This window comes from Peromyscus californicus, unplaced genomic scaffold (assembly GCF_007827085.1).
Source record: "Peromyscus californicus insignis strain IS unplaced genomic scaffold, ASM782708v3 Scaffold_11__1_contigs__length_118956290, whole genome shotgun sequence".
Classification (NCBI taxonomy): domain Eukaryota; kingdom Metazoa; phylum Chordata; class Mammalia; order Rodentia; family Cricetidae; genus Peromyscus; species Peromyscus californicus.
The window spans coordinates 51721241-51736468 of record NW_026294402.1 but is presented as its reverse complement, the minus strand read 5'-3'; the positions used below and the strand labels follow the sequence as shown (position 1 = coordinate 51736468).

Here is a 15228-nt window from a genome sequence, read left to right as displayed (position 1 = left end):
GATTTGTAAATAGCAGGTATGACGTCATTAGTGGAAGGGACATTTTTATTAATAACCATAACATGACAAGCTGCAGTTCAGGAAGCTGACCGTTAACCTTGCCTTTCTATGGAGTAATCTGTGTCCATGAGGGAGGGGAGGTGGAGGGCATGTACCCGCTTCAAGCCTGTGTAGGGTTGGGGTGGGGTGGGGGGATAGAACCCTCTTTGAACCTTTCTGTTCTACTTTGTGTTGTATTTAATTTTGCTTTGTGGACAGATGCTCACATCGTGTGGCCCAGGCTGGCTTGGAACTCACTTTATAACAAACCTGCCTTGTACTCAGTAGATGCCCCGTCTTAGCCTTCTGAATGTTCAGATTACATGCGCCAGGCTCCTGCTTTTCTAAGCCCCCCTCTCCCCCTGTGCCCAAATGTTAAACTCTTCTCTTCACGGCTCTGACTCGGTGACTTCACCTTCCAGACAAAACATCACTATCTCCCCAAGGCTGCAATGTTAACAAAGGCCCAGGGAGCCTCTCGAGTCACCTTGAAAGGACTACCTCTATATCTGCTATAGGCTCTGCACGTGACCCTTGGGGCAGAGAGGGAGAGGAGTCCATAGCTGCCCAGCACTCCGCCGGAGTTTCCTGCAGCTTACGAGCAGTTCCTCACCGGATGTGGCTGGATGCTGACACCGTAGTCTATGAGGCAGGAGGCTACCGGGCTCTGTTTTGTGCTGAGCAAGTTAAGGCCCAGGGGATTGCAAGCGGCTCTCAAGTCCCCCACCCCGTGTCCTTTCTCTGGTAATCCAGAGTGTTTGAGTGATGTCAAAAAGGACCAGACGAGCTGACTAGTGGGACAACTGTCTTTGAGAGATGTTTCTGAATTACGACAAAATAACGGGACTGAAGACTTAGCCGGGCCCCAGGGCCTTACAGGCTCATCCTGGCCTGATGGGGGTCTTACCCGGGCCCACAACCTGAGAGTTCTAGACCACAGAGCCAAGGACATTGTCTTCCTTCCTCCCAACTCACAGCAGCTCAGGAGTGGGAGTATACCCTATGCAGTAGAGAAGGAAGGGCAGAGTTAGAACCGCTTGAGAGAGGGCTCTCAGATTTGGCATGACCCAGAGCTGTCGGGGCACAGATGCACCTTCCTGGTGTTAGAGTGTGACGGTAAGATACAAAAACCAGGCAGTTTGGGTCGTTGTTTCAGCCTGCAGTGTGACTGGGAAAGCCCCAAACCCCTCAGAGTCTCCCCTTCCTAGGCAGTCTCTATTTGCAAAAAATCTTCCAACTCTAATCCAAGAGACACCCTCCCGCTCTCCTTGGGTGACCTCACTTCCTCCTCCTTGTCCTCCCTGGAGCCTGGCCCCTCCTCCTCAGCGCCAGCTGCTCCCACACCTGTACCCTCAGCCCTGCTTTGCTCTGACTCAGGCAGTCCTGACCTGTGTGGTTCAAGGTGGTGTCCTGAGGGGTGCTGGCCCATAAACTCATTTTGATCTGTATGGTGTTCACCCGTTCTCCTCCCTCACTGCCTGACCCTGCCTTGGCCTTTGGGCAGTCTTCGAACTATAGGCATCAGATTCCTTCCAAAAAAAGGAGGAGTGCTGAGCAGGTTCCACAGTCGGGTGGCTAAAGACTGGGTGAACAGAGACAGTTGGTCTCCCAGCCCCTTTCTGCAACACATCCTTTCTGGCTAGGGATGCTTCACCCCATTTGCCTTCCAGGCTGTTCATGCTCTGCCTCATGCTCTGGCCGGTTCTGGTAAGAGGCATTTGCAAAATGGTTCAGATACCCACCAAGGCCACTTGGCAACACCTCCAGAGCCTCATTCCTGGTCCACTCGCAGTAAAAAAAAAAAAAATCATTTCCTTAGCCATGGAACCCTAACAGGAGCTGAGATACATTTGTCTGTACTTTGCCCCTAGGAGTCCTCCTTCCGACTTCCAAATGTAACTAGTACTGGTCAAGGATGCCAGGCCTCCCTTGTGACATCTTTTCAATTTTTTAATTGTTAAGAGTTTTGTTAGGAGCCAAGTGTGGTGGCCCATGCCTTTAATCTCAGCACTGGGGAGGGAGAGGCAGGTGTACCTCTGTGAGTTCGAGGTCAGCCCGATCTACAGAGTGCAGTTCCCAGACAGACACAGCTATATAGTAAAATCTGTTGTTCGAATCTTAGATGGTCTTTTAATAAAAAACCCAGAGCCAGCTATCAGGGTGAAAGCTGAAAGATCAGAGAAGCAGAGCAGCCAGCCACTAGTTCTTACCTCTACGAAATCCTCAGTCTGAAGAGAGAGAGTTCCTGTTTTCTCATGCCTTATATACCTACCTTTCTCTGCCCAGACATCACTTCCTGGGATTAAAGGTGTGTTCCACCACTGCCTGGGTCTGTTTTCAGTGTGGCAGATCTCTGCCTCCCGAGTGATAGAATTAAGGGTGTGTGCCATCACTGCCTGATCTCTATGTCTAATCTAGTGGCTGGCTCTGTCCTCTGATCCTCAGGCAAGTTTATTAGGGTACACAATATATCACCACAGAAACCCTGTCCCAAACAAAAACAAAACAACAAAGAGTATTGCTAGCTATCCCAGCCTCAGCTCAAACCCAGGGCAATTCCCACTGCTAGGCTTTACAGTTGTATATCACCATACCCCAATTTATGTGCCATGTATCTTTTCGAAGTCAGCCAGCCCTGCCATTTCTATGAGACAACACCACTTTTACCACACGAGGAAACCGAAGCTCTTGGAGTTTAAGCGGCAGGTCTAAGGTCACATGGCTAGAAAGTGGCAAGGAATGAATGATCTAACGGAATGACTGAATGAGGGCTTATGACCGCCCTCGGGGCAGACGTTCGAGGAGCTCGGCGCGCGAAGGCGGTGCACAAAGCCAGAGGCCGGGTCGCGGGAAAGTCGTTTCCACTCAGGCCTTCGGCGGCACGGGAGGGCCCAAGGGAGCGCAGGCTCCCAGAGGCACAGCCGGGTTCTGCCCCCACCCAACGGGCCGCCCCGCCCCCGCTCCGCCCCTGGCCCGCCCCGCCCGGGACCACAGACGGCGCCCGGCGGCGGCGCGAACGGCAGCGCAGAGCGTGGCTCTGGGCTAGGTGCCTGCCGCGACTTCCCGCGCGAGGCCGGCCGGACAGCGACCCGCAGCCTAGGCGGCGCTGGAGGATGCGGCCGCGGCCCCGGGTGGCAGCCGCCAGAAGCTTGGCGCTCTGAAGGTAGGAGCTCGCCTGCCCGGCGGGCGCGGAAACTTGGGCCGAGTTTGCGGGCAGCGCGTGGGCAAGGGGCGGGTGGCCCTGCCCCAGGGCGCCCCTACCGGCCGGCCCCGGGACGGAGCGCAGGGGCCGGGGCCCAGGTGCTGAGGCTTCGGGCGGTCAGGCGGCGGGGCCCGGTCGTGCCGCCGCCTGGACTTTGCCAGGACTTGGATGCTCCCTGGGCCTGGTAGAGCCCCGGAACCCCAGCAGTGCCCGGGCGTAGGACTGGCGAGGAGTCAGGCGGATCCCTCGGGCCTCTCGCGGGGCCGGGCTCACGCGGATTGCCGGGCGCAGACTCGGGGTGGGGGTGGGGCTTGGGATTGGTGGCGGCGGGCGCAGAGGTGCCGCGGGGCCGTGGACGAGCCCTGTTGGAACAGGACCGCCTGCGGTTTCCTCGCCACCGCTTGACTCACTCTCTGGCTGCAGCCCAGGCTGGCGGGATCGCCCCGAAGGAGGTGGCTGCCCGGACTCTGCGGCTGGACGGGCCCCCTCCCCTCCACCTCCTGGACCTCACTGCAGTCTTCGGGGCTTCGATCCGTGGGGGCTCCGAGCGCGAACCTCCCGGCTTGCACACGTGTGCCTGAGCCAGGGCGGTGGGGGGCATCTGTGCAGATTCTGGCCGTGCACGTACGTGCAGGAACGGCTTGGCGTGCGTGGTGGCAGGCTGTGTGTCAGCCTGCTGGGGTGCACGTGCGTCGCAGAGCGGCAGAGAGGAGAGAGGTTGGGGGGACACCCGGAAGCCTGGCGTGTCGGTAGGGCGCCAGTTCCATAGCGAAGCCGGTTGTGGGCCTCAGGCACGATGGTCATGGGCGGGGCCGGTAGAGGGAAATTTAGTGGTCGCGCATCTGGAGACCCTTTCTATTAAACTGGAAAGTGTGGACTTGCCCCATATTGGGTGTCTGGAGAGCTCAGAGCCTCAGCTGGCAAAGAGTTTTAGAAGACCGGTGTCTCTTAGAGCTGGAGAATACTGATGCCGGCCTCAACAACTCGGCTGGGTTCGCGCTCTTCCTGAGGCCCCAAGGATGTGACGTGGAAATGGGAATGGACCCACGGAGTTGTTTGTCTCCCCCGAGGGGAAAGACGGGAGTGTGGTGGGCGCTCGACCCTGCCCTGGGTTCTGGCTGCGGTTAGAGCGCATGTAAGAAGAACTAGAAGAACTTGACATCTCCACAGAAGGATCACCCGTGGACCTACCTTCTCCAAGCGTCCAAGGCCACCTCAGTGTCCGGAAACAAGGCACCTTCATTTTGGCTGCTGTCTGAGTGGGGGTGGGGCCTCCTCTGGGGGAGCTTTCCATCCTTCCTACTGTCAGGACATAATGTTGCCTCCACACCTTTCAGAGCCTTGGGCTGATTCTCTGGAACCCTCCCTCCTACAAAGACTCCCGAGGGTCCCAGGTGGCTGGTTCTCAGGAAGTCTCTAGGGCAAAGGGCACGGGTTGGGCTGAGCCCGGGAGAGAAGGGCTCTTGAGACCGGTGGTTAGAGCAGGTCCCAAGGAGCATTCGTGGAGGTGAGACCAGAGCCAGCCCTTAATTAACCCAGAGCTCCCCAAGGATGGAGTGGTCTAGGTGCCCTCTGAAGCATCCAGCCGAGCCTTGTGGTGGTGCACATCTTTAATCTCAGCACCAGGAAGCAGAGGTGGGTGGATCTCTGGTCAAGGACAGTTTGGTCTGCATGGTGAGTTCCAGGCCAGCTAGAGATAAACAGTGAGACTTAGAAAAGAAAAAAGAAAACAAAACAAAGCAAAATCAGCCATAAAAACATACAGCAGTGGAGGATGGGGCTTTCCCTTAGGACACATGTCCTTGTCTTGAAGGCTTCTGTGTTGCTGTCTGCTGGCTGGGAATGGGCCCAGGCCATACTACCCTTTACCTTTTTTCCTCCCGTGCTGGTCTGACTCTGAGCCCCAATCCTTGGCCACTGTCCAGAGAGGAGAAAGCTGGTCCCTGCTTGCTTGTGACAGAAGCTTCTGGTGCTTGACCTGTGGCCTACTCATAGGACTGTTGATCCCATTTACCTTCTTCTAAGCCATCGAGGGGAGGGAGAGGAGGGCCAGTGATAGCCCTAGCAGACAAGCCTCAGATGGAGCCGCCCATCAGTCGTGGTCCGTAAGTCATGGATGCCTGTTTTGTTAAGAAAGTGCCTGTGATCACTGTGGACATTGATCCTCATCCTTCTTTGGACTTGCCTCTGTGCTGCAGAACCCAGATTTATTAAGGAAAAGTGAGCAAGTAAGAAGAGTTTGAAAGGTTCCAAAGGAAGAATACCCGTGCATTCTTTTTCCAGCACTTAATCTGTCCATCAGTAAAGTATGGAGGAAGTAGTTGCCAGCTAGGACTCCGGGCCCTTGGGGCCTCCCATCTCCCCAGGCATGCATCCCCGCTCTCCTAGATCATGTGCACAAGGCCTGGAGATGAACACAGACACTCCTCCCCTGAGCCCAGGACCATCTTGTTGGCTCCACAGCACCACCTGCTGGTCAGCTTTGACCCTCCTGCTGAGTTACCAGGCTACCTCTTGGAAGGGACGGCCCTATCCATCCAAGATTAGTTGTCAGCATTGGTTCTGGTTCTGGGGACCTGGTTTTGAGGTTTGGGTTTTTGGTAAGACAAGCAGATCAATAAAAGTGTTAGAAGAAACCAGAATTTGTATGCAGTGCAGTTATTCCATGTCTTTGCTGTAGGAGTGTTACGAGACCTCTGTGGCATCTTGGAATAAGAACCAGCCCACTTCCTGTGCCATCCCTCTCGTCAGAGACTTTGGGATAGATAGGTCTTACCTGGGAGGCAGAGCAGCAAGCCAAGGCAGATGACTTCCCAACACTGTCCAGAACCCCAAGGGAGGGTTCTTGGCCGTCGCATGGACAGAATGACCCTTACAATGGAGTGTAGACTTGTATGTAAGGCCACAGTACACATATTTGTTCAGCGGAGTTCTCTACTTTCAAAACTATAACCAGAAACAAAACATAGAGTCAGAAGCCTCTGCATTGTGGCGTCTCCGTTCAGTCCGAGTTGAGTATTGATTGCTAAGGGCCAGGGTCTTGGGGGACAACAAGTCAGAGAGGGGTCTCTGTTGTTTACATGTAGCCTATGCTCTAACCATGTTTCTCTCTCTCTCCCAGGTCAGCAAGTCAAGTGGCAGGGGTCCAGGAGGGCTTGACACCTCCGTCGTAATGGCAGAGAAACGGCCCCTGGGGCCTCTGGGGCCTGTGATGTATGGCAAGCTGCCCCGCCTGGAGCCAGACCCAGGGCCTGGACATGGCCTGCCCCTTTCTGCTGCCAACCAGGACTCCTGCAATTACAAGGGTGCATATTTCTCCTACCCCATAGGGGGTGCTTCCAAGGCAGGGTCTGAGCGGTTGGCATCCTGGACCCCGTACCCACCCTTGTACCCCACTGAAGTGGCAGGATCTCCCCTCCGGACTGACAGCCTGTTGACAAACTGCCTGCTCTACCGCCCTCCCACAGAAGGTTCTGAAAAGATAAAAGACTCCAGTGAGCTCCTGCCCTTTGGTCCCCAGGCTCATGCCTACCCAGGCCCACCACTGGCAGCGCCCAAGCCTGTCTACCGCAGCCCTTTGTGTTACGGACTCTCCGCTTGCCTAGGGGATGGGGGAGCAAAGAGACCGTTGGATGTTGACTGGACCCTGGTGACCGGGCCCCTGTTACCCTCTGCTGAACCACCCTGTTCTCTGGCCCCAGCTCCTGGCAAGGGCCAGCCCCTGGATGGGACGTTCTTACGTGGGCTACCAACTGGGGGACCTGGCAAAGACCCCTCCCTGACTTTTTCCCCATGCCAGGCAATCCTGGAGAAGTATCGAACCATCCACAGCACAGGCTTCCTGCCTTCCAAGTACACGGGTCCTTATTCTGGGGAACCCAAGCAAGCAGTATCTGAGGGGCCCTCCAGTCCTTGGACCCAGCTTGCCCAGCCCCTCGGACCACCTTGCCAGGATGCAGTGCCGGCCCACTACCCGCTGCCCCCACCTCCACAGGCCTTGCCTTGCCCTCCATCTTGCCGTCACCCAGAGAAGCAGGGGAACTATGGCTCTCTGCTCCCACTGCCACCTCTGGGAGCGCACAAGGGGGCTGCATACCAGGCTGGTGGGCTGGGCAGCCCCTACCTGAGGCAGCAGGCATCCCAGGCCCCTTATCTGCCCCCTGTTGGGATAGACACTTATTCCTACTCTCCTGCACCCCTCCCAGCACCCTCACCAGGACTCAAGCTGGAGCCCCCTCTTGCTCCAAGGTGCCCACTGGACTTTGTCCCCCAAACTTTGGGATTTCCTTATGCCAGGGATGACCTCTCTCTCTATGGGGCATCCCCAGGGCTTGGGGGAACACCACCTTCCCATGCTCAGAACAGTGTGCAACCCGTGCCACAGCCCAGTGCCTTCCAGCGAGCATGCCAGCCTTTGCCAGCCAGCCAGCCATGCTCTGAGCCTGTGAGACCTGCAGAGAAACCAGCCCCGGAAGCTCAAGAGAAGACCTGGCTACCCAGCTGCAGGAAAGAGCAGCTCCACCCCAGGCCCAGTGAGCGTCCTGGGGTACCCATTGTCATTCGAGACAGTCCAGTTCCCCGTACTTCACCAGCACTGCTCCCCTGTGCCAAGGAGCGCCAGTCTCTTCCACAGAAAGATGCCAAGCCTCCCAGCTCTCCACCCATGCCTGTGATTGACAATGTTTTTAGTCTGGCCCCCTACCGTGACTACCTGGACGTGCAGACACCGGAGCCCACGGCTGAGCAGGACTGTGCCAGTAAGAGCCAAGACAAAGATCGCAAGGGGGCCCTGCCTGTCCAGGATGGGACTTCTGGGCCTCACTGCTCTCTTCGTGAGGAAGTGGCTCTGGACTTGAGTGTGAAGAAGTCTATGGCAGAGGCTGTCCCTGTCAAGGTCCCTAGTCCTGAGGTACATGATAAGTCCACTGAAGCTGTGAATGGGCCAGGTATAGAAAACACAGTGTCGGGCTTGCCGGGCCTGAAAAAGATGGTCACAGAAATATCTGAAGTGGCCACAGAAGCCACACCAAGGACCAACTTCCACAGTTCCGTGGCCTTCATGTTCCGAAAATTCAAGATACTCCGACCTGCACCCTTACCTGCAGCTCTCGTCCCATCCCCACCTACCCTGGCTCCTGCTCCTCCTCCTGCCCCTGTCCCTGTCCCTGCCCCTGCCCCTGCCCCTGCCCCTGCCCCTGCGCCCAACCCCCCATCCATGCCCGTGGGACTGCAGATTCTCACTCAGCCTTTGCCGGTGGCGTGCTTCAACCTAGCCCTGCCGAGCCCGCCGGCCATAGCCGTGGCCTCCCCGGCCCCAGCCTCTGCTCCTGTTCCATCACCAGCTCCGGCCCCTGCTCCAGCCTCTGCTCCAGCCTCAGGCCCTGCTCCAGCCACTGCTCAAGTTTCCACCGCGACCTCAGCAGACTCCCTAGAACAGCACTTTACAGGGCTGCACGCATCCCTCTGTGACGCCATCTCAGGCTCTGTGGCTCATTCTCCACCAGAGAAACTTCGGGAGTGGCTTGAGACCACTGGGCCATGGGGCCAGGCTGCATGGCAGGACGGCCAGGGTGTGCAGGGGCTCCTGGGCAAGCTGCTGTCCCAGCTGCAGAGGTTTCTGTGCACACAGCAGTGCCCCTTCCCTCACGTAGTACGAGCTGGTGCCATCTTCGTGCCCATCCATCTGGTGAAGGAGCGTCTCTTTCCTAAGCTGCCACCCGCCTCTGTGGACCACGTGCTGCAGGAGCACCGTGTGGAGCTACGGCCCACCACTCTGTCAGAGGAGCGTGCGCTGCGTGAAAGGGCCCTACATGGCTGCACCTCACGCATGCTGAAGCTACTGGCCTTGCGCCAGCTGCCTGATATCTACCCTGACCTGCTGGGCCTGCAGTGGCATGACTGTGTACGCCGCCAGCTGGGTGAGCATGGGGCAACCCTGTAGCCACTGGAGCTGTGTGAACGAGTGACAGGTGTGTGTACTGCTTGTATGGACGGTGGGCAAGGGTCGGAATGATTCCAGAAACTTACGCTGGTGCAAGGGGTGGGATTCCAGGGGCTCTACAGCTTGCTTTGCCTCTTGACATCTGGGTGTCAGTGAGATCTATTTGCATGGAAATGTTCTTGGCCCCCTTCTGGATGGCTCCTTCTCTGTCTGGTCTGTACCTTCTGTGTCTTGTGTAGGCCTCTGGGACTTGGGCCAGGCCATGTTTCCCACCTGAAGTTTTCTCTTCCCATGTCTTCTATCTGAACACTAGCCCTGAATGACGCACTGCGTTCTGTCCCTTGGCACCGGGGCCTGCTACTCTCTACTCATCCCAGTCCACAGGCCTGAGCTTTGCTCTAGCTTACTTCCACATGCAATCTCTCCGATCCTGGTAAAGCATCCCTGTTCACCTCCATGCACAGGATCTGGCAGGGCCCCATGCCTCACATAAGCACATACCTTTGAATGTACATTTCCTCTGGTCTGCTGGCACTTGTATGTACCCATGTCACCCTGAACTGGAGAATTACGGTTCTCTTTCCTCCAGTGATGCATCATCCTGGTTCTTCAGTTGCACTCTCATTTTGAAAGTATCTCACTGTATAACCCAGGGTATCCTCAAACTCATGATGCTCCTGTCTCCCTAGTACCAGATCATGTATGTGCCACATTGCTCAGCTCAGCCCTGGACCTTGCTTTTTTTTTTTTTTATTATTATCAATAATGTCCTAGAAGACACATGTGCTGCAATGTTGTGTGTTGGGGACACTCCGATTTCTTAGGCCATGACAAGGTGAGGCTGGCATGGCCTTTTCTGTGTCAGTAAACTGATTTCTAGATTCTGAAGTTTCTCCTGCCTGCTGTCACATATCTCATGGCCACCCAGCCCTTTACCCAGCTATTTTCCTGATATTCTACTTCCTTAGCTAGCTGGGTACTCTGCCATGGGCCTCCCTGACCCAGGACAGCTCAGGTCAGGGTGGAGAAGGCCTGAGGCAAAGTACTGCCATGGAACAGGACCCCTAACTGGCCCACATTCCTGATTCTTAGCTTGTCTGGGGCCAAGGACCAGGTCCCTTTCCTGGTCTTCCTGCTTAGTAGAACTCTGATCTAGTTAAGGCTCAGCTGCCTGTCACTGGTTAGGTTCGAAGACCCTTGTTCCATATTCCCTCCCTGAGCTTTGGGTACCCCTAGCCAGAGCAGTGGTTCTCCTGACCCCTGGGGGGTTTGTCTAATGACCTGTGAGGGCTGCATGTCAGGTTTGCTCCTGTCCAGACACATGTGCCCTGCTGGCAGCCTGAGGAGCCTGCCTCCACCCGAACTGTTTTCACAGCAGCCCTTGGGATTTGGTGGCCGAAAGACGGCTCTTGGCCAGCCTAGCTTTCTCTTCTCATGCTTCAGTTCATGCAGCTAGCCGGTGAGATGCCCAGCCAGTGTTTCCTGACCTATAACCTTCCTTTTTTTCCTCATCTTTGTGCCCAAGCAGCCACTTGTGAGCTGCGTCCTCGTCAGGTGGAGCTCTGGTGTCCCTCAGGAAGGAGCATGGCTTTCCAGCAAGCTCCCGCTGGTCTGGGCAATGGGCACGTGTGAAGAAGGGTTGCCTGTGATGGTTGTGACACTGTGGGTGCCATCTGCAGTTTTCAGAACTGGGACCTAGCTTGTGTTTGAGGGGTTGTGAGTTAATGTTGCATATCACCCTTCACCAATGGGCTGTCCCCCTTCCTCCTGTCCAGAAAGTTCTAAAGGCTTCTAGTACTCTGCTCTGGATCACTCCTGGTCCTCTAAGCCCTTCTCTCACACCTACTGGCTAGCCACTCCAACCTGGGAAAGACCTCCTTCCCACAACCGTGGAGAATCTTGGAGACTGGTGGCCTTGTAATCTGTGTGCCTGTCTCCTAGGACTGAAGATGTACCCACTTTGTTTTAGGTGACTTTGAGACCAGGAAGTGGGACCTTGAGGTTTGGATTTTGCAGTCTGACTATGCTTTCCTTTTATAGGTGGCTTTGACACTGAGGCCAGAACTTTATCCCCTTCAGAACCCACAGTGACCAGAGATGAACCAGAACACCACTCCCTGGCTCGTAAGTCACCAGCCCCCAAGGTCAAGAAGCCAGGGAGGAAGCCACCAGCTGGCCCTGAGAAAACAGAGACGACCACTGGGGAAGGGTCACGGGACCCCTCACCTAGCTCTGGCACCAGCACCAGTCCACCAGGTCCCACCATGAGGGCACGCTTCCGCAGCCTGTTGGAAACCGCCTGGCTCAATGGGGTGGCACTGCCTACTTGGGGCCACAAGGCCTCAGGACCAGACCGACCTTCGCCTCAGCCCCAGCTCCTGGGCAGCCAGAGCCATCATCTGTAGCATCGGTAGCTAGTGTTGTTGGGGCAGTCAACCATCTGGGGACCACTGTGTACCTGTCCTGACATCCAACTGCCCAGGGCTGAGAGTGGATAACAGGGCCGGGCCCCCCTAACTGGGCAGAGACTTCTGAACTTTGAACATGGGGGTCTTTGTTAGAAGGGATTCCTTCCCATGAGAAAAGCTGTGGGCGTTGGAGCCAACCCGACCTGGCCTTGAACCCTGGTGTTCCTTGTTGCGTGTCCTGGGCAAACACTTCACCTCTCATGAGCCCCTGTTGACCATTTGTAGAATAAGACAACGCAGCCTACCTCACAAGGGTTGGAGTGGGGATGATGTCTGATGTACACCTATGATGATTTGCTCTGCTTCTTGCCCGGGACAGGCCTTCTTGTCAAGTAGAACCTTGTTGTCTTCATGTGTTCGGGGACCTGGTTACCTTAGGGTGGTGTATTGTACGATGTATATGGCTCATACACACTTCCTCTGAGTCCACTGCTGGTGCAGGGAGCTGGCCTGGGGCTGGCCTGAAGACCCTGAGTCTGCTCTGGATTCCTATCGATGACCTACCTGGGCTGTATCACATACCCCCGTGAAGTTGTACCAAGCAGCTACAGAGACCCGGCAGGCTGTGTCAGCCCAATTCTAGGAGGCCTTTGAAGATCTGGACTGGGGACTCTGGTATTTCCCAAGGCTCTTGGGGCTACCTCCCTGCAGTGGGCTGAGCTCAGCTGGTGGCTGCCAAGCTGTGCCTCCTGCCTTATTTAAGGGTTTTGTTGAGACTGGGCCCTGGGGGCCAGCTATTAAAGCATTGGGTTGTTTTTAGAACTGGGACCTAGCTTGTATTTGAGGGGTTGTGAGTTAATGTTGCATATCACCCTTCACCAATGGGCTGTCCCCCTTCCTCCTGCCCAGAAAGTTCTAAAGGCTTCTAGTACTCCCCTCTGGATCACTCCTGGTCCTCTAAGCCCTTCTCTCACACCTACTGGCTAGCCACTCCAACCTGGGAAAGACCTCCTTCCCACAACCGTGGAGAATCTTGGAGACTGATGGTCTTGTAATCTGTGTGCCTGTCTCCTAGGACTGAAGATGTGCCCACTAGAGTCTGGAACTGTCACCTCTCCCTGTGCGTCCTATCAGCTTTACCCACTGACAGTGTTCCTAGGCCCACCCTCAGTTCCCTCACCCCGTCTGTTTCCCTGCACATGGCTTTCCTCCACCAGTGCTCACCATTGCCCGCCCGCGCCCAGCCATGCTAGCCCCTGGACCAGCCTGGCCTCGAGCTCCTGGGGTTTGAAGTGGCAGCTGCCATTTCCCTCTGCCTGTTGTGCCCGAATGCCTTTTCTCTCACCAGCACCACAGGCAAAAGTTCCGATGATTGTTTGGGTCTAAAAATCACAGCAGTCTTTCTGCCCCCGCTTCCTAGTTCTGGGCCTATGTGTGTTGTGACCACACTCAGCTTTGAGTGACAGTTCAAGAGGTCCACGGTTGAGCCAGGCGGTGGTGGCGCACACCTTTAATCCCAGCACTCAGGAGGCAGAGGCAGCGGATCTCTGTGAGTTCGAAGCCAACCTGGGCTACAGAGTGAGTTCCAGAAAAGGTGCAAAGCTGCACAGAGAAACCCTGTCTCAAAAAAACAAAAAAAGAAAGAAAGAAAGAGGTCCACAGTTGAACAGCCACATCTGATGATGACATTCTTGTTGGCAGAATCCTGAGGTGGATCAGGGTACATGGCAAGAGAACACATGCATGTGTGTCTTCTGGGCGGTCTGTAGAGCTGCCAGTATTAGATCTTAATCACCTCAAACACCACCTCTAAGCACAATAGCTGGATTAGATTCCCATCCTCCCACCTTACAATGGGGATTAAATTTCAGCATGTGAATCCTGGGGGGGTCATGTTGAAACTACATCTAGATCCAGCAGCTGGCCTTCGGAGTTGGCGGGAATAGGAACTATGACACAGGGCCACAGCAGGAACCACCAGGACAGAGGTGTCAGTCTACCCTCGTTCCCTTGTTAGATGACTGGCCCTTCAGGATACCGTATTTCTACCCAGGGCCAGAGAGGTGAGTTCTGTCCTCTGCATCAACATCTTACAGGTCCATTACCTGGAACTAGTTTCACAGGCTCCTGATTTTGAGTCCATCCCCAGTGCCCTTTAAGCCTGTGCGTACATCACTAGCTGCTGGCCCTGTGTGTATGCAGCCTAGGCTGGCCTCAAATGGTTAACTATCCTGCCTCATCCTCCAGTGCTAGGAAGGTAGATGTGAGGTTTAATCAGATTTCTAAGCTGACTCAGGAAGCAGGGGCTGAAGGGTACACCATCACCATGTTCCTTCAAGCTACAGATGGAGAAACCCACGGACGGGATTTGCAGCAGGGTCACACGAAGTCAGTGGCTGTGTGAAGACCCAGAGGCAGCTCTGGACTTGTGTGCCTGCGGGACCCTCTGCATCCTGCTCAGGTCCCCAAGGCCTATCCCAGACCTGCCTGAGCAAATCTGCCTGGGGTGTGGCTAGGACCCACACTTATATCAGCTGACTAGGTGAATGCCAGGAGTGGGCTCAGATCCTTGAGGCTCCAGCATGGGGAAGTTAAAGCCCACAAGAGGCTGAGGGCCCTAGCAGCCGGTTTGGATGACAAGCAGGGTCTGCAAGGTGAGTGGAGGAACAATTTTCTCCCAAGTTGTGGTCTCAGGGGAAATAGGAAGATAGGGTAGCAGCGAAGACTTTGTCTTTGCTAGCTTGCATACACCTTCCCTGGTTTGCTAAGAGGGGTTGGGCTGGATCACTGTCAGCCCCCCAAAGCAGCTGGGAGCATGGCCTGAGTGCCTCTTTGGTTCCCCCTGCTGGAAATGGAGGGGTGCTTCTAGCCCCACCTGCCGTTTCAGCTGAGGTACACTCCTGGGGGCAGCCAGCCAGTAAGCACTGGGTTTTTGCCGGATGTTGTCTTGCATGCTTTCTGGGCTTCCTCCCTGGCTGCCACCTCCAGACACTGACAGTGCAGCCTTGTCGGGGTACCCCTTGCTTATTGAGCAGGAAGGGCTATAGAGTCCTTTCTGGCTGGCCAGGGGGTCTGTGCTGTGCTGAGGATGGCAGGCGGGTGGAGCTCCTTGTGTAGCCTGGACACAAATCCTTAGGCAAAGTTGTGATAACCACCATAGGGCTTCAATGTACATGAGCATCACGGACACTCACTCTGCCTCTAGCCCTGCATGCTCTGTGTATACACACTGGCCCTTGGTCTCTCACCTGCCTAAATGTGGTCCCTATTTCATGGGTAGTGTGTGGTGGCAGCAGGGCCTGACAACATTCTGTGGGACCCGACTCCTTTTGTCCCGACTTGCCTGTCCATGCTGCGGGGGACCTATGGGCTTGGCCTTCTGTGAAGGAAGTCATTGCCCACCTCTTGGTGAGGTGGTGGGAGGTAAGGGAATGTGGAGCCCCAAACGGACTGGCTTTGCAACCATGGACACGAGAGTGAGTGTTTTCCTCAGTTTTATGCAGTGTGGAGGTGAGGCAGGAGCTTGAAGAAAGAAAGTCCCAGGCTTGCCTTTTCTGCTCTGGTGTCCTGCAGCTTTACTCTTCAGGGTTGAGGCACTATCTGGAAGCCCCGGATGAGGAGAAGTGAGGGGAGGTGAC

At 55.7% G+C, this 15228-nt stretch overlaps 1 protein-coding gene across 5 annotated transcripts; it reads left to right on the top strand.

The window, feature by feature from the left end:
• The first annotated feature begins 3030 nt into the window (after window positions 1–3030).
• On the top strand, window positions 3031–12412 carry CUNH15orf39 (chromosome unknown C15orf39 homolog). Of its 5 annotated transcripts, none has more exons than XM_052761420.1 (3): window positions 3031–3202; window positions 6363–9159; window positions 11223–12412. In XM_052761420.1, the coding sequence occupies exons 2-3, from the start codon at window positions 6414–6416 to the stop codon at window positions 11585–11587; spliced, it is 3111 nt and encodes a 1036-aa protein (XP_052617380.1). In that variant the 5' UTR covers window positions 3031–3202; window positions 6363–6413; the 3' UTR covers window positions 11588–12412. The 5 variants fall into 5 exon arrangements, with proteins under 5 accessions (XP_052617380.1, XP_052617405.1, XP_052617396.1 ...); XM_052761445.1 differs by lacking the exon at window positions 3031–3202 and adding an exon at window positions 3213–5716 and having other exon boundaries at window positions 6363–9210; window positions 11223–11335; XM_052761436.1 differs by lacking the exon at window positions 3031–3202 and adding an exon at window positions 3215–4876.
• Window positions 12413–15228: the final 2816 nt, after the last annotated feature.